The following is a 22,700-nucleotide window of genomic DNA, read 5'->3' on the forward strand; positions in this document are numbered from 1 at the left end:
ATCCAGGTGAGCCCCGAGCCAGGTGAGTCTGATCCAGGTGAGCCCTGAGCAAGGTGAGCCAGGTGAGTCTGATCCAGGTGAGTCTGATCCAGGTGAGCCCCGAGCCAGGAGAGCCCCGATCCAGGTGAGTCTGAGCCAGGTGAGCCCCGAGCCAGGTGAGTCTGATCCAGGTGAGCCCCGAGCCAGGTGAGTCTGGTCCAAGTGAGCCCTGATCCAGGTGAGTCTGATCCAGGTGAGTCTGATCCAGGTGAGCCCCGAGCCAGGTGAGCCCCGAGCCAGGTGAGTCTGGTCCAGGTGAGTCCCAGCCAGGTGAGTCCCAACCAGGTGAGCCCCGAGCCAGGTGAGTCTGATCCAGGTGAGCCAGGTGAGTCTGATCCAGGTGAGTCTGATCCAGGTGAGCCAGGTGAGTCTGATCCAGGTGAGCCCCAATCCAGGTGAGTCTGATCCAGGTGAGCCAGGTGAGCCCCGAGCCAGATGAGTCTGATCCAGGTGAGCCCTGAGCAAGGTGAGCCAGGTGAGCCTTGAGCCAGGTGAGCCCCGAGCCAGGTGAGCCCCGAGCCAGATGAGTCTGATCCAGGTGAGCCCTGAGCAAGGTGAGCCAGGTGAGCCTTGAGCCAGGTGAGCCCCGAGCCAGGTGAGCCCCGAGCCAGGAGAGCCCTGAGCCAGGAGAGCCCCGATCCAGGTGAGCCCCGATCCAGGTGAGTCTGATCCAGGTGAGTCTGATCCAGGTGAGCCCCGAGCCAGGTGAGCCCTGAGCCAGGTGAGTTCTGATCCAGGTGAGTCTGAGCCAGGAAATTCTCCCTAAATCCCAAAATCCCACCTGGATTTTACCTGGATCTCACCTGGCTCCCAAATTCCCCAATATTCCCCAAAATCTCACCTGGATTTTACCTGGATTTCACTTGGATCCAAAAATCCCAAAAATTCCCCCCAAATCTCACCTGGATCTCACCTGGCTCCCAAACCCCCCAAAATTTCCTCAAAATTCCCCTAAAATCCAAAAAATTCCCCCAAAATCCCAAAAATTCCCCCAAAATTCCCCCAAAATTCCCCCAAAATTTCCCCCAGATCTCACCTGGCTCCCAAAATCCCCCCCAAAAAATTCCCCCAAATATTTCCCCAAATCCCACCTGGATCTCACCTGGACCCCCCTGGATCTCACCTGGACCTACCTGGATCTCACCTGGATCTCACCTGGATCTCACCAAACCCCAAAAAATTCCCCCCAAATTCCCCTAAAATCCCCTAAAATTCCTCCAAATTCCCAAAAATTCCCCCCAAATCCCCCCCAGATCTCACCTGGATCTCACCTGGATCCAAAACCCCCAAATTTCCCCCCGAAATCCCCAAAATTCCCCCAAAATTCCCCCCTGGAGCGCGGCCCCGCCCCTCCCCGGCGGTGGCCCCGCCCCCATGCGGTGACCCCGCCCCTCCCCGGGGTGGCCCCGCCCCTTTAACCCGCTGGCTGCCGGTGTGTTTTCAGGAATGGCTCCCGGAGCCTTCGGCCTCCCCCCCCCGCTGCTCCTCCTCCTCCTCCTGCCCGGCGCGAGCGCGGGGAGCGGCACCGAGCGTGAGTGGGGGAGGGGAGGGGGGATTTGGGGGGGTTGGGGGGATTTTGGGGGGATTTTGGGGAATTTTGGGGATTTTTTGGGGGAATTTTGGGGAATTTTGGCGAATTATTTGGGGAATTTTGGGGATTTTTAGGGGAATTTTTGGGGGAATTTTCGGGATTTTTAGGGGAATGGTTTTGGGAATTTTCAGGATTTTTTGGGGGGAATTTTGGGGATTTTTGGGGAATTTTTTAGGGGAATTTAGGGGAATTATTTGGAAAATTTTGGGGATCTTTGGGGGATTTTTTTTGGAATTTTCGGGATTTTTTGGGGAATTTTGGGGGAATTTTGGGGAATTTTAGGGGAATTATTTGGGAATTTTGGGGGAATTTTGGGGAATTTTGGGGGAATTTATGGGATTTTTGGTGGAATTTAGGGGATTTTTTGGAGGAATTTTGGGGGATTTTTTGGGGGATTTTTGGGGGATTTTTGGGGAATTTTTTGGGGATTTTTGGGGAATTTTTTTGGGAATTTTGGGGATTATTTGGGGAATTTTTGGGGGGAATTTTGAGGAATTTTTGGGGGAATTTTTAGGGGATTTTGGGGGGAATTTTGGGGTAATTTTGTGGAATTTTGGGGATTATTTGGGGTAATTTTGTGGAATTTTGGGGAATTTTGGGGGGAATTTTAGGATTTTTTGGGGGAATTTTGGGGAAATTTTGGGGATTTTTGGGAATTATTTGGGAAATTTTGGAGATTTTGGGGGGATTTGGGGGGATTTTGGGGGAATTTTTGGGAATTTTAGGGGAATTATTTGGGAATTTTGGGGAATTTGGGGAATTTTTAGGGGATTTTGGGGAATTTTGGGGCATTTTTTGGGGATTTTGGGGGATTTTTGGATAAATTTTGGGGATTTTTGGGGGAATATTGGGGATTTTTTGGGGATTTTTGGGGGAATTTTTTGGGGATTTTTTGGGGAAATTTTGGGAATTTTTTTGGGATTTTTGGGGGAAATTTTGGGGATTTTTTTGGGGATTTTTTGGGGGATTTTAAGGGAGTTTTTGGGGAAATTTTGGGGATTTCTGGGAATTATTTGGGAAATTTTGGGGATTTTTTGGGGAAATTTTTTGGGGAATTTTTTGGGGAATTTGGGGGATTTTTGGGGATTTTTGGGGGGATTTTTAGGGAATTTTGGGGGATTTGGGGGGAATTTGAATTTTGGGGAATTTTTGAGGATTTTTTGGGGGGAATTTTGGGGAATTTTTTGGGGAATTTTGGGGGAATTTTTAGGGGATATTTGGGGGAAATTCTGGGGATTTTTGGGGGGAATTTTGGGGATTTTTGGGGAATTTTGGGGAATTTTTTTGGGAATTTTGTGGAAATTTTCAGGGGAATTTAAGGAATTATTTCGGGAATTTTGTGGAATTTAGGGTATTATTTCGGGAATTTCGGAATTTTGGGGGTTTTTGGGGAATTTTTAGGGGAATTTAAGGAATTATTTGGAGAATTTTGGGGGAATTTTGAGGATTTTGGGGATTTTTTGGGGGGGATTTGGGGATTTTGGGGGAATTTTGGGGATTTTTGGGAGATTTTTTAGGGGATTTGGGGGATTTTTTAGGGGAATTTAAGGAATTATTTGGGGAATTTTGTGGAATTTAGGGAATTATTTGGGGAATTTTGGGGGGGATTTTTTGGGGGGATTTTGGGGATTTTTTAGGGAATTTTTGGGGGATTTTGGGGGATTTTGGGGGGGATTTTTTTGGGATTTTTGGGAATTATTTGGGAAATTTTGGGGATCTTTTGGGGGAATTTTTTGGGAAATTTTGGGGATTTTTTAGGGAATTTTTTAGGGAATTTTGGGGATTTTTTGGGGGAATTTTGGGGGGAATTTCAGGAATTATTTTGGGAATTTTAGGGGAATTTTGAGGATTTTTGGGGGAATTTTGGGAATTCTTTGGGAATTTGGGGATTTTTTTTTAATTTTGGGAATTGTTTTGGGGTTTTAAGGAATTTTTCGGGAGTTTGGGGAAGGTTTTGGGAATTTTGAGAATTTTGGGAATTTTGGGGAATTTTAGGGGAATTTTAGGGGAATTTGGGGGAATTTGGGGGAATATTTTGGGAATTTGGGGGAATTTCTCCAAATATTCCGGGAATTTTGGGGAATTCTTTGGGGTTTTGGGGAGCGATTGAGGGAATTTCAGGGATTTGGGGTTTTGGGAATTCCGGGTTTGGGATTTTGGGGTTTTGGGATTTGGGGATTTGGGATTTTTGGGATTTTGGGATTTGGGGATTTTTGGGGTTTTTGGGATTTGGGGATTTTGGGGTTTGGGGTTTTTGGGGTTTTTGGAAATTCCGGGTTTGGGATTTTGGGGTTTTGGGATGTGGGGTTTTTGGGATTTGGGGTTTTTGGAATTTGGGATTTTGGGTTTTTGGGGTTTTGGGGAGCTCTGGGTTTGGGATTTGGGGTTTTTGGGATTTGGGATTTTGGGATTTTGGGCTTTTGGGGTTTTTGGGGAACTCTGGTTTTGGGGTTTGGGATTTGGGATTTTGGGGTTTGGGATTTTTGGGATTTTGGGGTTTGGAATTTGGGGTTTTTGGGATTTGGGGTTTTTGGGGATTTTGGGTTTTTGGGGTTTTTGGGGAGCTCTGGGTTTGGGATTTGGGGTTTTTGGGATTTGGGATTTTGGGATTTTGGGCTTTTGGGGTTTTTGGGGAACTCTGGTTTTGGGGTTTGGGATTTGGGATTTTGGGGTTTGGGATTTTTGGGATTTTGGGGTTTGGAATTTGGGGTTTTTGGGATTTGGGGTTTTTGGGGATTTTGTTTCTTTGGGGTTTTTGGGGAACTCGGGGTTTGGGGTTTTGGGGCTTGGGGGTTTTGGGGTTGGGATTTTTGGGATTTGGGGTTTTTGGGGTTTCAGGGTTTGGTTTTGCGATTTTGGGGTTTGGGATTTGGGGTTTGGGGTTTTTGGGGTTGGGGAGATTTGGGGTTTTTGTGGTTGGCAATTTGAGGGGTTTGATGTTTGCACTTTGGGGTTTTTGGGATTTGGAGATTTGGGATTTGGGGTTTTGGGATTTTTGGCGTTTTTGGATTTGGGGGTTTCGGTTTTAGGATTTGGGATTTTGGGGTTTGGGGTTTTGGGGTTTGTGGGGTTTTGGGGTTTGGAGTTTTTTGGGGTTTTGGGGTTTTGAGGTTTGGGCTTTGGGGGTTTTGGGGTTTGAGATTTGGGGGTTTGGGATTTTGGGGTTTGTGGAGTTTTGGGTTTGGGATTTTTGGGTTTGGGGTTTTTTGGGGTTTTGGGGTTTTGGGGTTTTGAGGTTTGGGCTTTGGGGGTTTTGGGGTGTGAGATTTTGGGGTTTGGGGTTTTGGGGTTTTGAGGTTTGGGCTTTGGGGGTTTTGGGGTTTGAGATTTTGGGGTTTGGGGTTTTTGGGTGGTTTTTGGGGCTTTCGGGTTTTGGGGTTTGGGATTTTGGGGATTTTGGGGTTTGGGGTTTTTTGGGATTTGGGGTTTTCGGGTTTTGAGGTTTGGGCTTTGGGGGTTTTGGGGTTTGAGATTTTGGGGTTTGGGGTTTTTGGGTGGTTTTTGGGGCTTTCAGGTTTTGGGGTTTGGGATTTTGGGGATTTTGGGGTTTGGGGTTTGGGGGTTTTTGGGATTTGGGGTTTTCGGGTTTTGAGGTTTGGGCTTTGGGGGTTTTGGGGTTTGGGATTTTGGGTTTTGGGGTTTTTTGGGTTTTTGGGGTTTTCAGGTTTTAGGGTTTGGGATTTTTGGGTTTGGGGTTTTTTGGGTTTTTGGGTTTTTGGGATTTTGGAGTTTTGGGGAGTTCCCGGAGGGCTCCGGCCGCGATTCCCGGGATCTCCCGGCCCCAGCCCGGCGTTTCTCACCCCAAATCCGCCGCTCCCACTCGGGACCCCCCCAAACCCCGCGGGGCCTCCCCACAGGCCCCGGCCACTCTCCAGGGCTCCAGGTGGTCACTCGAGGTGGTCACAGGGTCCAGGTGGTCACTTAAGGTGGTCAGAGGGTCCAGGTGGTCACTCGAGGTGGCCCCAAGGTTCAGGTGGTCACTCTCAGGGTGGTCAGAGGGTTCAGGTGGCCTAAAGGTCCAGGTGGTCACTCAAGGTGGTCACAGGGTCCAGGTGGTCATGGTCAAGGTGGTCACAGGGTCAAGGTGGTCACTCTCGAGGTGGTCCAGGTGGTCACAGGGTCCAGGTGGTCACTCTCAAGGTGGTCAAGGTGGTCACAGGGTCCAGGTGGTCCCTCCCAGGGTGGGCAGAGGGTCCAGGTGGTCACAGGGTCCAGGTGGTCACTCTCAGGGAGGTCATGGTCAAGGTGGTCACTCTCAAGGTGGTCAAGGTGGACAGGGGGTCAAGGTCGGTGGTCATGTGGTCCCAAGGTCCAGGTGGTCACTTAAGGTGGTCACAGGGCCCAGGTGGTCACTTGAGGTGGCCCCAAGGTCCAGGTGGTCACTCAAGGTGGCCCCAAGGTTCAGGTGGTCACTCTCAGGGTGGTCAGAGGGTTCAGGTGGCCTTAAGGTCCAGGTGGTCACTCAAGGTGGTCACAGGGTCCAGGTGGTCACTCAAGATGGTCACAGGGTTCAGGTGGTCACTCAAGGTGGTCACAGGGTCCAGGTGGTCACTCTCAGGGTGGTCAGAGCGTCCAGGTGGCCTAAAGGTTCAGGTGGTCACTCAAGGTGGTCAGAGGGTCCAGGTGGTCACAGGGTCCAGGTGGTCACTCTCAGGGAGGTCATGGTCAGGGTGGTCACTCTCAAGGTGGTCAAGGCAGCCCCAAGGTCCAGGTGGTCACTCTCAAGGTGGTCATGGTCAAGGTGCTCACAGGCCCAGGTGGTCACGGTCAAGGTGCTCACAAGGTCAAGGTGGTCATTCTCGAGGTGGTCAGAGGGTTCAGGTGGCCTCAAGGTCCAGGTGGTCACTCGAGGTGGTCACTCTCAGGGTGGTCAGAGCGTCCAGGTGGCCAGAAGGTCCAGGTGGTCACTCAAGGTGGTCACAGGGTCCAGGTGGTCACTCTCAGGGAGGTCATGGTCAGGGTGGTCACTCTCAAGGTGGTCAAGGTGGTCCCAAGGTCCAGGTGGTCACTCTCAAGGTGCTCATGGTCAAGGTGCTCACAGGGTTCAGGTGCTCATGGTCAAGGTGTCAAGGTGGTCCCAAGCTCCAGGTGGTCACTGCCAAGGTGGTCAGTGTCCAGGTGCTCATGGTCAAGGTGGTCAAGGTTCAGATGGTCGCTGTCCAGGTGGTCGCTGTCCAGGTGGTCGCTGTCCAGGTGGTCACTGTCCAGGTGGTCACTATCCAGGTGGTCCCTGTCCAGGTGGTCAGAGGGTCCAGGTGGTCCCTGTCCAGGTGGTCCCTGTCCAGGTGGTCCCTGTCCAGGTGGTCCCTGTCCAGGTGGTCGCTGTCCAGGTGGTCAGAGGGTCATGGTGGTCCCTGTCCAGGTGGTCACTCTCCAGGTGGTCGCTGTCCAGGTGGTCACTGTCCAGGTGGTCGCTGTCCAGGTGGTCCCTGTCCAGGTGGTCGCTGTCCAGGTGGTCCCTGTCCAGGTGGTCGCTGTCCAGGCGGTCACTGTCCAGGTGGTCACTCTCCAGGTGGTCACTCTCCAGGTGGTCGCTCTCCAGGTGGTCGCTGTCCAGGTGGTCCCTGTCCAGGTGGTCGCTGTCCAGGCGGTCACTGTCCAGGTGGTTACTGTTCAGGTGGTCCCTGTCCAGGTGGTCGCTGTCCAGGCGGTCACTCTCCAGGTGGTTACTGTTCAGGTGGTCCCTGTCCAGGTGGTCACTGTCCAGGTGGTCCCTGTCCAGGTGGTCGCTGTCCAGGTGCTCGCAGTGGCCGGAGAATTCCCAGGAGAGCTTTTCCTGTGGGAATGACCAGCAGTGACCACTGGGATTCCACCTGATCCGGGTGGGACCAGGTGAGCTCAGGTGGGACCAGGTGGGACCAGGTGAGCTCAGGTGGGACCAGGTGAGCTCAGGTGGGAGACCAGGTGGGATCAGGTGAGCTCAGGTGGGACCAGGTGAGCTCAGGTGGGACCAGGTGGGACCAGGTGAGCTCAGGTGGGACCAGGTGAGCTCAGGTGGGACCAGGTGAGCTCAGGTGGGCTCAGGTGGGACCAGGGGAGCTCAGGTGGGACCAAGTGGGGGCAGGTGAGATCAGGTGAGCTCAGGTAGGACCAGGTGGGACCAGGTGAGATCAGGTGGGATCAGGTGGGACCAGGTGAGCTGAGGTGGGACCAGGTGGGACCAGGTAGGACCAGGTGAGCTCAGGTGGAGCCAGGTGAGCTCAGGCAGGACCAGGTGAGCTCAGGTGGAGCCAGGTGAGCTCAGATGGGATCAGGTAGGACCAGGTGAGCTCAGGTGAGCTCAGGCAGGACCAGGTGGGGTCAGGCAGGACCAGGTGAGCTCAGGTGAGCTCAGGCAGGACCAGGTGGGGTCAGGCAGGACCAGGTGAGCTCAGGCAGGACCAGGTAAGCTCAGGTGGGACCAGGTGAGCTCAGGTGGGACGAGGTGAGCTCAGGTGGGGTCAGGGGAGCTCAGGCAGGACCAGGTGAGCTCAGGTGGGGTCAGGCAGGACCAGGTGAGCTCAGGTGGGGTCAGGCAGGACCAGGTGAGCTCAGGTGGGACCAGGTGAGCTCAGGCAGGACCAGGTAAGCTCAGGTGGGACCAGGTAGGACCAGGTGGGGTCAGGCAGGACCAGGTGAGCTCAGGCAGGACCAGGTGAGCTCAGGTGGAGCCAGGTGAGCTCAGATGGGAGCAGGTGGGCTCAGGTAGGACCAGGTGAGCTCAGGTGAGCTCAGGTGGGGTCAGGTAGGACCAGGTGAGCTCAGGCAGGACCAGGTGAGCTCAGGTAGGACCAGGTGAGCTCAGGTGGAGCCAGGTGAGCTCAGGTGGGGTCAGGTAGGACCAGGTGAGCTCAGGTGAACTCAGGCAGGACCAGGTGAGCTCAGGTGGAGCCAGGTGAGCTCAGGTGGGACCAGGTGAGCTCAGGTGGGGTCAGGTAGGACCAGGTGAGCTCAGGTGGAGCCAGGTGAGCTCCGGTGGGGTCAGGTAGGACCAGGTGAGCTCAGGTGAGCTCAGGCAGGACCAGGTGAGCTCAGGCAGGACCAGGTAAGCTCAGGTGGGACCAGGTGAGCTCAGGTGGGACCAGGTGAGCTCAGGTGAGCTCAGGCAGGACCAGGTGAGCTCAGGTGGAGCCAGGTGAGCTCCGGTGTAGCCAGGTGAGCTCAGGTGGGAGCAGAGCTCCTGCAGGATGTCCCCACCGTCCGTGGGAGGAGTTCCGGATTCCAGAGCCGGGCAGGTTCCCCACCCCCACCCCCACCAGTCCAAACCAGTCCCACCAGTCGGGCGGGGCCGATGGCCCAACCTGGGACACCGCACCTGGGGGAGGGGCACCGGGACAGGGGGTGGGGCCTCCAGGTGGGCACGGGGTCCAGGTGGGCACAGGTGCAGGTGGTGACTCTCAAGGTGGTTCCAAGGTCCAGGTGATCACAGGTCCAGGTGGTCACAGGTCCAGGTGGCCCCAAGGTCCAGGTGGTTCCAAGGTTCAGGTGGTCACAGGTCCAGGTGGCCCCAAGGTCCAGGTGGTTCCAAGGTTCAGGTGGTCCCAAGGTCCAGGTGGTCCCAAGGTCCAGGTGGTTCCAAGGTTCAGGTGATCACAGGGTCAAGGTGGTCACTCTCAAGGTGGTCACAGGGTTCAGGTGATCATCATCAAGGTGGTCACAGGTCCAGGTGGTCACTCTCAAGGTGGTCACAGATCCAGGTGGTTCCAAGGTCCAGGTGGTTCCAAGGTTCAGGTGATCACAGGGTCAAGGTGGGTCACTCTCAAGGTGGTCACAGATCCAGGTGGTTCCAAGGTCCAGGTGGTCACTCTCAAGGTGGTCACAGGATTCAGGTGGTCCAGGTGATCACTCTTGAAGTGGTCAAGGTGGTCACAGGTTCAAGTGGCCACAGGTCCAGGTGGTCCCAAGGTCCAGGTAGTCACTGTCAAGGTGGTCACAGGTTCAGGTGGTTCCAAGGTCCAGGTGGTCACTCAAGGTGGTCACAGGGTTCAGGTGGTCACAGGGTCCAGGTGGTCACTCTCAAGGTGGTCCCAAGGTCCAGGTGGTCACAGGGTCCAGGTGGTCACTCTCGAAGTGGTGAAGGTGGTCACAGGTCCAGGTGGTTCCAAGGTCCAGGTGGTCACAGGTCCTGGCGGTCACTCTCAAGGTGGTTCCAAGGTCCAGGTGGTCACAGGTCCTGGTGGTCACTGTCAAGGTGGTCACAAGGTTCAGGTGATCATGGTCAAGGTGGTCCCAAAGTCCAGGTTGTCACAGAGTCAAGGTGGTCAAGGTGGTCATGGTCAAGGTGATGCCAAGGTCCAGGTGGTCAGGGAGTGAAGGTGGTCACAGGGTCCAGGTGGTCACAGGGTCCAGGTGGCCCAAAGGACCAGGTGACCATGGCCAAGGTGGTCACAAGGTCCAGGTGGTCACATGGTCAAGGTGGCCACAAAGTCCAGGTGGTCATGGTCAAGGTGGTCACAGTCCAGGCTGTTGTGGTCAAGGTGGTCACAGGTTCAAGGTGATCCCAAGGTCCAGGTGGTCAGAGAGTGAAGGTGGTCACATGTCCAGGTGACCATGGCCAAGGTGGTCACAGGGTCCAGGTGACCATGGCCAAGGTGGTCACAGGGTCCAGGTGACCATGGCCAAGGTGGTCACAGGGTCCAGGTGACCATGGCCAAGGTGGTCACATGTCCAGGTGACCATGGCCAAGGTGGTCACAGGTCCAGGTGACCATGGCCAAGGTGGTCACAGGTCCAGGTGACCATGGCCAAGGTGGTCACAGGTCCAGGTGACCATGGCCAAGGTGGTCACATGTCCAGGTGACCATGGCCAAGGTGGTCACAGGGTCCAGGTGACCATGGCCAAGGTGGTCACAGGGTCCAGGTGACCATGGCCAAGGTGGTCTCAGGGTCCAGGTGACCATGGCCAAGGTGGTCTCAGGGTCCAGGTGACCGTGGCCGAGGTGGTCACAGGTCCAGGTGACCATGGCCAAGGTGGTCACAGGGTCCAGGTGACCATGGCCAAGGTGGTCTCAGGGTCCAGATGACCATGGCCAAGGTGGTCACAGGGTCCAGGTGACCATGGCCAAGGTGGTCACATGTCCAGGTGACCATGGCCAAGGTGGTCACAGGTCCAGGTGACCATGGCCAAGGTGGTCTCAGGGTCCAGGTGGTCAAGGAGTCCCTTCCCCCAGGTGGCCCCAGGTGGCCCCAAGCTCACTCTTGCCCCACCTGGGTGTGGTTGGAATGTCCTGGGCAGGTGAGGGACCCTGACCACACCCAGCTCACCTGGGCAGGTGAGATCTGACCACACCCAGCTCACCTGGGCAGGTGAGATTGGACCACACCCAGCTCACCTGGGCAGGTGAGATTGGACCACACCCAGCTCACCTGGGCAGGTGAGGGACCCTGACCCCACCTGGGCAGGTGAGACCGTGACTCCACCCAGCTCACCTGGGCAGGTGAGGGACCCTGACCACACCCAGCTCACCTGGGCAGGTGAAGGACCCTGACCACACCCAGCTCACCTGGGCAGGTGAGGGACCCTGACCCCACCTGGACAGGTGAGACCCTGACCACACCCAGCTCACCTGGGCAGGTGAGACCGTGACTCCACCCAGCTCACCTGGGCAGGTGAGGGACCCTGACCCCACCTGGACAGGTGAGACCGTGACTCCACCCAGCTTACCTGGGCAGGTGAGGGACCCTGACCACACCCAGCTCACCTGGGCAGGTGAGGGACCCTGACCACACCCAGCTCACCTGGGCAGGTGAGGGACCCTGACCCCACCTGGACAGGTGAGACCCTGACCACACCCAGCTCACCTGGGCAGGTGAGGGAATCTGGCCACACCCAGCTCATTTCCCCCTGCAGTTCCCGAGCAGGACGAGTCGTGAATCATTTCCCATTTATTCCCCATTTTCCCCCCATTTCCCCCCATTTTCCCCCATTTTCTCACCGTTTTTCCCGTTTTCACTGTTTTTCCCCCCAGTTCCCGAGGAGGACGAGTCGTGGATCATTCCCAATTTCCCCTCATTTTTTCCCATTTATTCTCCATTTTCCCTCATTTTTCCCCATTTTCCCCCATTTTCCCCCATTTTCCCCATTTTACCCATTTCCCCCCAAATTCCCCCATTTTCTCACCGTTTTTCCCGTTTTCCCCGTTTTTCACCCCAGTTCCCGAGCAGGACGAGTCTTGGATCATTTCCCATTTCCACCCATTTCCCCCCCATTTATTCCCCATTTTTTCCCCATTTTCCCCCATTTTTCCCCATTTTCCCCATTTTTTCCCCATTTTTTCCCCTTTTTCCCCATTTCCCCCATTTTTTCCCCATTTTTTTCCCCATTTTTTCCCCATTTCCCCCATTTTTCCCCATTTTCCCCATTTTTTCCCCATTTCCCCCCCAAATTCCCCCATTTTCTCACCATTTTTCCCGTTTTCCCCGTTTTCCCCCCAGTTCCCGAGGAGGACGAGTCGCGGATCATTTCCCCCATTTTTTCCCCCATTTTTTCCCATTTCCCCCCATTCTTTCCCATTTTTTCCCCATTTTCCCCCCAAATTTCCCCATTTTCTCACCGTTTTTCCCGTTTTCCCCGTTTTTCCCCCCAGTTCCCGAGGAGGACGAGTCGCGGATCATCGGGGGCCGGCCCTGCTCGGTGGCCCAGCGCCCCTTCCAGGTGGCCCTGACCAAGCGGGGGCAGATCCTCTGCGGGGGGAGCCTCGTGGGGGCCCGGTGGGTGCTGACCGCCGCCCACTGCCGGCAGCCAATCAGGTGAGGGCACGCCTGGCACACCTGGGACAGGTTACACACACACCTGGGCACACCTGGGCACACCTGGGACAGGTTACACACACACCTGGGCACACCTGGGCACACCTGGGCACACCTGGGACAGGTTACACACACACCTGGGCACACCTGGGCACACCTGGGACAGGTTACACACACACCTGGGCACACCTGGGACAAGTTACACACACACCTGGGCACACCTGGGGGCACCTGGGCACACCTGGGACAGGTTACACACACACCTGGGCACACCTGGGCACACCTAGGCACACCTGGGACAGGTTACACACACACCTGGGCACACCTGGGACAGGTTACACACACACCTGGGCACACCTGGGGGCACCTGGGCACACCTGGGACAGGTTACACACACACCTGGGCACACCTGGGCACACCTAGGCACACCTGGGACAGGTTACACACACACCTGGGCACACCTGGGACAAGTTACACACACACCTGGGCACACCTGGGGGCACCTGGGCACACCTGGGACAGGTTACACACACACCTGGGCACACCTGGGCACACCTAGGCACACCTGGGACAGGTTACACACACACCTGGGCACACCTGGGACAGGTTACACACACACCTGGGCACACCTGGGGGCACCTGGGCACACCTGGGACAGGTTACACACACACCTGGGCACACCTGGGCACACCTAGGCACACCTGGGACAGGTTACACACACACCTGGGCACACCTGGGAGCACCTGGGCACACCTGGGACAGGTTACACACACACCTGGGCACACCTGGGCACACCTGGGACAGGTTACACACACACCTGGGCACACCTGGGCACACCTGGGACAGGTTACACACACACCTGGGCACACCTGGGCACACGTGGGACAGGTTACACACACACCTGGGCACACCTGGGGGCACCTGGGCACACCTGGGACAGGTTACACACACACCTGGGCACACCTGGGGGCACCTGGGCACACCTGGGACAGGTTACACACACACCTGGGCACACCTGGGCACACCTGGGACAGGTTACACACACACCTGGGCACACCTGGGCACACCTGGACACACCTGGGACAGGTTACACACACACCTGGGCACACCTGGGCACACCTGGGAGCCCGGTGGGTGCTGACCGCCGCCCACTGCCGGCAGCCAATCAGGTGAGGGCACACCTGGCACACCTGGGCACACCTGGGATACACCTGGGACAGGTTACACACACACCTGGGCACACCTGGGCACACCTGGGACAGGTTACACACACACCTGGGCACACCTGGGCACACCTGGGCACACCTGGGACAGGTTACACACACACCTGGGCGCACCTGGGCACACCTGGGCACACCTGGGACAGGTTACACACACACCTGGGCACACCTGGGACAGGTTACACACACACCTGGGCACACCTGGGCACACCTGGGACAGGTTACACACACACCTGGGCACACCTGGGACAGGTTACACACACACCTGGTCACACCTGGGACAGGTTACACACACACCTGGGCACACCTGGGCACACCTGGGACAGGTTACACACACACCTGGGCACACCTGGGCACACCTGGGCACACCTGGGCACACCTGGGACAGGTTACACACACACCTGGGCGCACCTGGGACAGGTTACACACACACCTGGGCACACCTGGGACAGGTTAGACACACACCTGGGCACACCTGGGCACACCTGGGCACACCTGGGCACACCTGGGATACGTTACACACACACCTGGGCACACCTGGGCACACCTGGGATACGTTACACACACACCTGGGCACACCTGGGGGCCCGGTGGGTGCTGACCGCCGCCCACTGCAGGCAGCCAATCAGGTGAGGGCACACCTGGCACACCTGGGCACACCTGGGATACACCTGGGACAGGTTACACACACACCTGGGCACACCTGGGGGCCCAATGGGCGCTGACAGCCGCCCACTGCCGGCAGCCAATCAGGTGAGGGCACGCCTGGCACACCTGGGCACACCTGGGATAGGTTACACACACACGGGCAGGTACGGGACAGGTGTGCTCACCTGTCCTGTGTCACCTGTCCATAGAGCTCCATCTCACCTGCCCTGTGTCACCTGTCCTGTGTCACCTGTCCATAGAGCTCCATCTCACCTGTCCTGTGTCACCTGTCCATAGAGCTCCATCTCACCTGCCCTGTGTCACCTGTCCTGTGTCACCTGTCCATAGAGCTCCATCTCACCTGTCCCATCTCACCTGTCCTGTGTCACCTGTCCATAGAGCTCCATCTCACCTGTCCCATCTCACCTGTCCTGTGTCACCTGTCCATAGAGCTCCATCTCACCTGTCCCATCTCACCTGTCCTGTGTCACCTGTCCATAGAGCTCCATCTCACCTGTCCCATCTCACCTGTCCTGTGTCACCTGTCCATAGAGCTCCATCTCACCTGTCCCATCTCACCTGTCCTGTGTCATCTGTCCTGTGTCACCTCTCCTGTGCTCACCTGTCCCATGGAGATCCCTCTCACCTGTCTCACCTGTCCTTGCAGGGAGCTGCAGGTGCTGATCGGCACCAACACCTTGCGGGCAGGTACGGGCCAGGTGCGCTCACCTGTCCTGTGTCACCTGTCCATAGAGCTCCATCTCACCTGTCCCATCTCACCTGTGTCACCAGTCCCATCTCCCCTGTGTCACCTGTCCCATCTCACCTGTCTCACCTGTCCTTGCAGGGAGCTGCAGGTGCTGATCGGCACCAACACCTTGCGGGCAGGTACGGGCCAGGTGCGCCGCGTCTCGCGCCTCCAGGTGCACCCCGGCTACAACCCGCGCCGCAACGACAACGACTTCATGCTGCTGCACCTGGACGCACCTGTGCGCTTCGGGCCGCGCGTCAAGAAAATCCGCCTGGCCACCAGGTGTCCCCGGGCGGGGCAGAACTGCAGCATCAGCGGCTGGGGCACCACCAAGTCACCTGGAGGTACCTGGGCACACCTGGGCACGCCAGGGGGTCAGGGAGGGTCTCAGGAGAGCTCCAGGTGAGCCCCAGTTGGGTTGCCAGGTGTGTTCTCAGGTGGGGTCTCAGGTGAGGTTAGTGGAGCTCTTTATGGAGACCAGGTGAGAGCTCAGGTGGGGTCTCAGGTGAGCCCCAGGTGTGTCCCAGGTGTGTCCCAGGTGTGTCCCAGGTGTCCCCGGGCGGGGCAGAACTGCAGCATCAGCGGCTGGGGCACCACCAAGTCACCTGGAGGTACCTGGGCATACCTGGAGGGTCAGGGAGGGTCTCAGGTGAGCTCCAGGTGAGCTCCAGGTGTGTCCCAGGTGTGTCCCAGGTGTGTCCCAGGTGTCCCTGTGCAGGCCAGAGCTGCAGCGTCAGTGGCTGGGGCACCACCAAGTCACCTGGAGGTACCTGGGCACACCTGGGGGAGGTCAGCGAGGGTCTCAGGTGAGCCCCAGGTGTGTCCCAGGTGTGTCCCAGGTGTCCCTGGGCGGGGCAGAACTGCAGCATCAGCGGCTGGGGCACCACCAAGTCACCTGGAGGTACCTGGGCACACCTGGGCACACCTGGGGGGGATCAGGGAGGGTCTCAGGTGAGCTCCAGGTGTGCCCCAGTTGGTTCCCAGGTGTGTTCTCAGGTGGGGTCTCAGGTGAGGTTTGTGGAGCTCTTTATGGAGACCAGGTGAGAGCTCAGGTGGGGTCTCAGGTGAGCCCCAGGTGTGTCCCAGGTGTGTCCCAGGTGTCCCCGGGCAGGGCAGAACTGCAGCATCAGCGGCTGGGGCACCACCAAGTCACCTGGAGGTACCTGGGCACACCTGGGGAGGTCAGGGAGGGTCTCAGGTGAGCTCCAGGTGTGCCCCAGTTGGGTTCCCAGGTGTGTTCTCAGGTGGGGTCTCAGGTGAGGTTAGTGGAGCTCTTTATGGAGACCAGGTGAGAGCTCAGGTGGGGTCTCAGGTGAGCTCCAGGTGAGCTCCAGGTGTGTCCCAGGTGTGTCCCAGGTGTCCCCGGGCGGGGCAGAACTGCAGCATCAGCGGCTGGGGCACCACCAAGTCACCTGGAGGTACCTGGGCACACCTGGGGGGGGTCAGGGAGGGTCTCAGGTGAGCTCCAGATGAGCCCCAGTTGGGTTGCCAGGTGTGTTCTCAGGTGTGTTCTCAGGTGTGTTCTCAGGTGAGGTTAGTGGAGCTCTTTATGGAGACCAGGTGAGAGCTCAGGTGGGGGCTCAGGTGAGCCCCAGTTGTGTCCCAGGTGTGTCCCAGTTGTGTCCCAGGTGTGTCCCAGGTGTGTCCCAGGTGTCCCTGTGCAGGCCAGAACTTCAGCGTCAGCGGCTGGGGCACCACCAAGTCACCTGGAGGTACCTGGGCACACCTGGGCACACCTGGGGGGGATCAGGGAGGGTCTCAGGTGAGCTCCAGGTGAGCTCCAGTTGGGTTCCCAGGTGCGTTCTCAGGTGGGGTCTCAGGTGAGGTTAGTGGAGCTCTTTATGGAGACCAGGTGAGAGCTCAGGTGGGGTCTCAGGTGAGCCCCAGGTGAGCCCCAGGTGTGTCCCAGGTGTGTCCCAGGTGTCCCCAGGCGGGGCACAACTGCAGCGTCAGCAGCTGGGGCACCACCGAGTCACCTGGAGGTACCTGGGCACACCTGGGGGGGGTCAGGGAGGGTCTCAGGTGTGTCCCAGCTGTGTCCCAGGTGTGTTCTCAGGTGGGGTCTCAGGGGAGGTTAGTGAAGCTCTTTATGGAGACCAGGTGAGAGCTCAGGTGGGGTCTCAGGTGAGCTCCAGGTGAGCTCCAGGTGTGTCCCAGGTGTCCCCGGGCAGGGCAGAACTGCAGCATCAGCGGCTGGGGCACCCACCACTGAGTCACCTGGAGGTACCTGGGCACACCTGGGGAGATCAGGGAGGGTCTCAGGTGAGCTCCAGGTGAGCCCCAGTTGGGTTGCCAGGTGTGTTCTCAGGTGGGGTCTCAGGTGAGGTTAGTGGAACTCTTTATGGAGACCAGGTGAGAGCTCAGGTGGGGTCTCAGGTGAGCCCCAGGTGAGCTCCAGGTGTGTCCCAGGTGTGTCCCAGATGTCCCCGGGCAGGGCAGAACTGCAGCGACAGCGGCTGGGGCACCACCAAGTCACCTGGAGGTACCTGGGCACACCTGGGCACACCTGGGGGGGATCAGGGAGGGTCTCAGGTGAGCTCCAGGTGTGTCCCAGGTGTGTCCCAGGTGTCCCTGTGCGGGCCAGAGCTGCAGCATCAGTGGCTGGGGCACCACCAAGTCACCTGGAGGCACCTGGGTACACCTGGGCACACCTGGGCACACCTGGACGGGTCCAGGAAGGTTTTGGGCTCCAGAACGGAGCAAATCCGGGCGGTTTTGGGTTCTGCTGACCAAAAATGGGGAATTTGGGGATTTTCCAGTCTCACCTGGGCTCACCTGTCTGCCCTGAGCTCACCTGTCTCACCTGGACGGGTCCAGGAAGGTTTTGGGTTCCAGAACGGGGCAAATCCGGGCGGTTTTGGGTTCCAAACATGGAGATGATTTTTTGTTTGTTTTTCTCTCTCACCTGTCCCTCCCCTGACCCTCACCTGTCCCTCCCCTGACCCTCTCCTGTCCCTCACCTGTCCCTCCCCTGACCCTCACCTGTCCCTCCCCTGACCCTCCCCTGACCCTCCCCTGTCCCTCACCTGTCCCACCTGTGCAGCCAAGCTGCCGCGGGACCTGCAGTGCGCGCAGGTGCAGACCTTCGGGCCCGAGCAGTGCGCCCGCGCCTACGGCAGCGCCGTCACCCGCAACATGTTCTGCGCAGGTGTGCCCCAGGGCGGCGTCGACTCCTGCCAGGTGAGTCCAGGGGTGCCCAGGTGTGTTCAGGTGTGTGCAGGTGTGCCCCAGGTGTGTGCAGGTGTGCCCCAGGGCGGCGTCGACTCCTGCCAGGTGAGTCCAGGGGTGCCCAGGTGTGTTCAGGTGTGTGCAGGTGTGCCCCAGGTGTGTGCAGGTGTGTGCAGGTGTGCCCCAGGTGTGTGCAGGTGTATGCAGGTGTGCCCCAGGTGTGTGCAGGTGTATGCAGGTGTGCCCCAGGTGTGCCCCAGGGCGGCGTCGACTCCTGCCAGGTGAGTCCAGGGGTGCCCAGGTGTGCCCCAGGTCTGTGCAGTTGTGCCCCAGGTGTGCCCCAGGTGTGCCAGGTGTGTGCAGGTGTGCCCCAGGTGTGCCCCAGGGTGGCGTCGACTCCTGCCAGGTGAGTCCAGGGGTGCCCAGGTGTGTTCAGGTGTGTGCAGGTGTGTGCAGGTGTGTGCAGGTGTGCCCCAGGTGTGCCAGGTGTGTGCAGGTGTGCCCCAGGTGTGTGCAGGTGTGCCCCAGGGCAGCATCGACTCCTGCCAGGTGAGTCATGGGGTGCCCCAGGTGTGTGCCAGGTGTGTTCAGGTGTGTGCCAGGTGTGTGCAGGTGTGCCCCAGGTGTGCCCCAGGGCAGCGTCGACTCCTGCCAGGTGAGTCCAGGGGTGCCCAGGTGTGTGCAGGTGTGCCCTAGGTGTGCCCCAGGTGTGTGCAGGTGTGCCCCAGGTGTGTGCAGGTGTGTGCAGGTGTGCCCCAGGGCGGCGTCGACTCCTGCCAGGTGAGTCCAGGGGTGCCCAGGTGTGTGCAGGTGTGTGCAGGTGTGCCCCAGGTGTGTGCAGGTGTGCCCCAGGTGTGTGCAGGTCTGTGCAGGTGTGCCCCGGGTGTGCCCCAGGGCGGCGTCGACTCCTGCCAGGTGAGTCCAGGGGTGCCCAGGTGTGTGCAGGTGTGCCCTAGGTGTGTGCAGGTGTGCCCCAGGTGTGTGCAGGTGTGTGCCAGGTGTGTGCAGGTGTGCCCCAGGTGTGCCCCAGGGCGGCATCGACTCTTGCCAGGTGAGTCCAGGGGTGCCCAGGTGTGTGCAGGTGTGCCCTAGGTGTGCCCCAGGTGTGTGCAGGTGTGCCCCAGGTGTGTGCAGGTGTGTGCAGGTGTGCCCCAGGTGTGCCCCAGGGCGGCGTCGACTCCTGCCAGGTGAGTCCAGGGGTGCCCAGGTGTGTGCAGGTGTACCCCAGGTGTGCCCCAGGTGTGTGCAGGTGTGCCCCAGGGTGGCGTCGACTCCTGCCAGGTGAGTCCAGGGGTGCCCCAGGTGTTGCAGGTGTGTGCAGGTGTGCCCCAGGTGTGTGCAGGTGTGCCCCAGGGCGGCGTCGACTCCTGCCAGGTGAGTCCAGGGGTGCCCAGGTGTGTGCAGGTGTGCCCTAGGTGTGTGCAGGTGTGCCCCAGGTGTGTGCAGGTGTGTGCAGGTGTGCGCAGGTGTGCCCCAGGGCGGCGTCGACTCCTGCCAGGTGAGTCCAGGTGTGCCCCAGGTGTGCCAGGTGTGTGCAGGTGTGCCCCAGGTGTGCCCCATGGTGACGTCGACTCCTGTCAGGTGAGTCCAGGGGTGCCCCAGGTGTTGCAGGTGTGTGCAGGTGTGCCCCAGGTGTGTGCAGGTGTGCCCCAGGTGAGTCCAGAGGTGCCCAGGTGTGTGCATGTGTGCCCCAGGTGTGCCCCAGGTGTGTGCAGGTGTGCCCCAGGTGTGCCCCAGGGTGGCGTCGACTCCTGCCAGGTGAGTCCAGGGGTGCCCAGGTGTGCCCCAGGTGTGTGCAGGTGTGCTCCAGGTGTGCCCCAGGGCAGCGTCGGCTCCTGCCAGGTGTGCCCCAGGTGTGCCCCAGGTGTGCCCCAGGTGTGTCCCAGGTCTGCCCCAGGTGTGCCCCAGGGTGACGTGTACTCCTGCCAGGTGTGCCAGGTGTGTGCCAGGTGTGTCCTTGGGTGTATCCCAGGTGTATCTCAGGTATCGCTCACCTGCCTCAGGTGTGTCCCAGGTGTATCCCGGGTGTGTCCCAGGTGTATCCCAGGTGTATCCCAGGTGTATCCCAGGTGTATCTCAGGTGTATCCCAGGTGTATCCCAGGTGTATCTCAGGTGTATCCCAGGTGTATCTCAGGTGTATCCCAGGTGTATCCCAGGTGTATCCCAGGAGTATCCCAGGTGTGCCCCAGGTGTATCCCAGGTGTGTCCCAGGTGTATCCCAGGTGTATCCCAGGTGTATCTCAGGTGTATCCTAGGAGTATCCCAGGTGTATCTCAGGTGTATCCCAGGTGTATCCCAGGTGTATCCCAGGTGTATCCCAGGTGTATCTCAGGTGTATCTCAGGTGTATCCCAGGTGTATCCCAGGTGTATCCCAGGTGTATCCCAGGTGTATCTCAGGTGTATCCCAGGTGTATCCCAGGTGTATCCCAGGTGTATCTCAGGTGTATCCTAGGAGTATCCCAGGTGTATCCCAGGTGTATCCCAGGTGTATCCCAGGTGTATCCCAGGTGTATCTCAGGTGTATCCCAGGTGTATCCCAGGTGTATCCCAGGTGTATCCCAGGTGTATCCCAGGTGTATCTCAGGTGTATCCCAGGTGTGTCCCAGGTGTATCCCAGGTGTATCCCAGGTGTCTCAGGTGTCTCACCTGTCCCTTACCTGTCTCTCACCTGTCTCATCTGTTGCAGGGTGACTCAGGTGGGCCGCTGGTGTGTGGGGGGTACCTGCAGGGCGTGGTCTCCTGGGGCTTGGCCATGTGCTCACCTGTCCCAGGGGTATCCCAGGTGTATCCCAGGTGTATCCCAGGTGTATCCCAGGTGTCTCAGGTGTCTCACCTGTCCCTTACCTGTCTCTCACCTGTTGCAGGGTGACTCAGGTGGGCCGCTGGTGTGCGGGGGGTACCTGCAGGGCGTGGTCTCCTTGGGCCTGGCCATGTGCTCACCTGTCCCAGGTGTATCCCAGGTGTATCCCAGGTGTCTCAGGTGTCTCACCTGTCCCTCACCTGTCTCTCACCTGTTGCAGGGTGACTCAGGTGGGCCCCTGGTGTGCGGGGGGTACCTGCAGGGCGTGGTCTCCTGGGGCCTGGCCGTGTGCGGCCAGCGCGGGAACCCCGGCGTGTACAGCAACGTCTGCCGGGCCACGCCCTGGATCCGCCGCGTCATCGGCACCGGCCAATGAGGGACCGGCAGTGACCAGGAGTGACCAGCAGTGACCAGCAGTGACCAACAGTGACCAGTGACCAGTGACCAACAGTGACCAGCAGTGACCAGTGACCAGTGACCAGTGACCAGCACTGACCAGCAGTGACCAGCAGTGACCAGCAGTGACCAGCAGTGACCGCGAGTGACCAACAGTCACCAGCAGTGACCAGCAGTGACCAACAGTGACCAGCAGTGACCAGCAGTGACCAACAGTGACCAGATGTGGCCAACAGTGACCAGCAGTGACCAGGAGTGACCAATGACCAGAAGTGACCAGCAGTGACCACAGTGACCAGTGACCGGCAGTGACCAGCAGTGACCAGTGACCAATGACCAGTGACCGGGAGTGACCAGCAGTGACCACAAGTGACAAGCAGTGACCAGGGGTGACCAGCAGTGACCACGAGTGACCACCAAGGACCGGGAGTGACCACCAGTGACCACCAGTGACCAACAGCAGCCAGCGACCAGTGACCACCAGTGACCAGGAGTGACCAACTGTGAGCATTGACCAGGAGTGACCAGTACCACCAGTGACCACCAGTGACCACCAGTGACTGCCACTGACCACCACTGACCAGTGACCACCAGTGACCATTGGTGACCAGTGACCACCAGTGACTGGGAATGACCATGAGTGACCATTGACCACCAGTGACCACCAGTGACCATCGGTGACCACCAGTGACCATTGGCCATCAGAAACCTCAAGTGACCACCAGTGACCATCGGTGACCAGTGACCACCAGTGACTGGGAATGACCAGCAGTGACCATTGACCACCAGTGACCATCGGTGACCATCGGTGACCACCAGTGACCGCCAGTAACCACCAATGACCAGTGACTGCAAGTGACCAGCAGTGACCAGCAGTGACCACCAGTGACCAGTGGCCAGCAGTGACCAGTGACCACCAGTGACCATCGGTGACCTCAAGTGACCACCAGCGACCAGTGACCACCGGTGACCGCCAGTAACCACCAGTGACCAGTGACTGCAAGTGACCAGCAGTGACCAGTGACCAGCAGTGACCAGCAGTGACCAGCAGTGACCAGTGACCAGTGGCCAGCACTGACCAGCAGTGACCAGTGACCAGTGGCCAGCACTGACCAGCAGTGACCAGTGACCAGCAGTGACCAGCAGTGACCAGCAGTGACCAGCAGTGACCAGTGACCAGTGGTCACCAGTGACCAGCAGTGACCAGCAGTGACCGGTGACCAGCAGTGACCAGCAGTGACCAGCAGTGACCAGCAGTGACCAGCAGTGACCAGTGGCCACCAGTGACTGGTGACCAGCAGTGACCAGTGGCCACCACTGACCGGTGACCACCAGTGACCGGTGACCAGCAGTGACCA

The 22,700-nt window shown here is 58.5% G+C and overlaps 1 protein-coding gene and 1 long non-coding RNA gene across 2 annotated transcripts in view; both read left to right on the plus strand.

The window, feature by feature from the left end:
- LOC132341365 (kallikrein-14-like) overlaps positions 1–21,457 on the plus strand; it is a 21,640-nt gene extending 183 nt beyond the window's left edge. The window contains exons 2-6 of the mRNA XM_059872862.1: positions 1,484–1,570; positions 12,195–12,357; positions 15,073–15,320; positions 18,020–18,156; positions 21,167–21,457. Coding sequence (XP_059728845.1) covers positions 1,486–1,570; positions 12,195–12,357; positions 15,073–15,320; positions 18,020–18,156; positions 21,167–21,322 — 789 coding nt within the window. The 5' untranslated portion in view covers positions 1,484–1,485 and the 3' untranslated portion in view covers positions 21,323–21,457. The remainder of the gene's footprint in view (positions 1–1,483; positions 1,571–12,194; positions 12,358–15,072; positions 15,321–18,019; positions 18,157–21,166) is intronic.
- On the plus strand, positions 9,193–9,956 carry LOC132341366 (uncharacterized). Its single transcript, XR_009490159.1, has 3 exons — positions 9,193–9,290; positions 9,374–9,598; positions 9,648–9,956. It is a non-coding gene; the product is annotated as an uncharacterized LOC132341366 (long non-coding RNA).
- Positions 21,458–22,700: the final 1,243 nt, after the last annotated feature.

Source organism: Haemorhous mexicanus, chromosome 39, assembly GCF_027477595.1.
Source record: "Haemorhous mexicanus isolate bHaeMex1 chromosome 39, bHaeMex1.pri, whole genome shotgun sequence".
Classification (NCBI taxonomy): Eukaryota; Metazoa; Chordata; class Aves; order Passeriformes; family Fringillidae; genus Haemorhous; species Haemorhous mexicanus.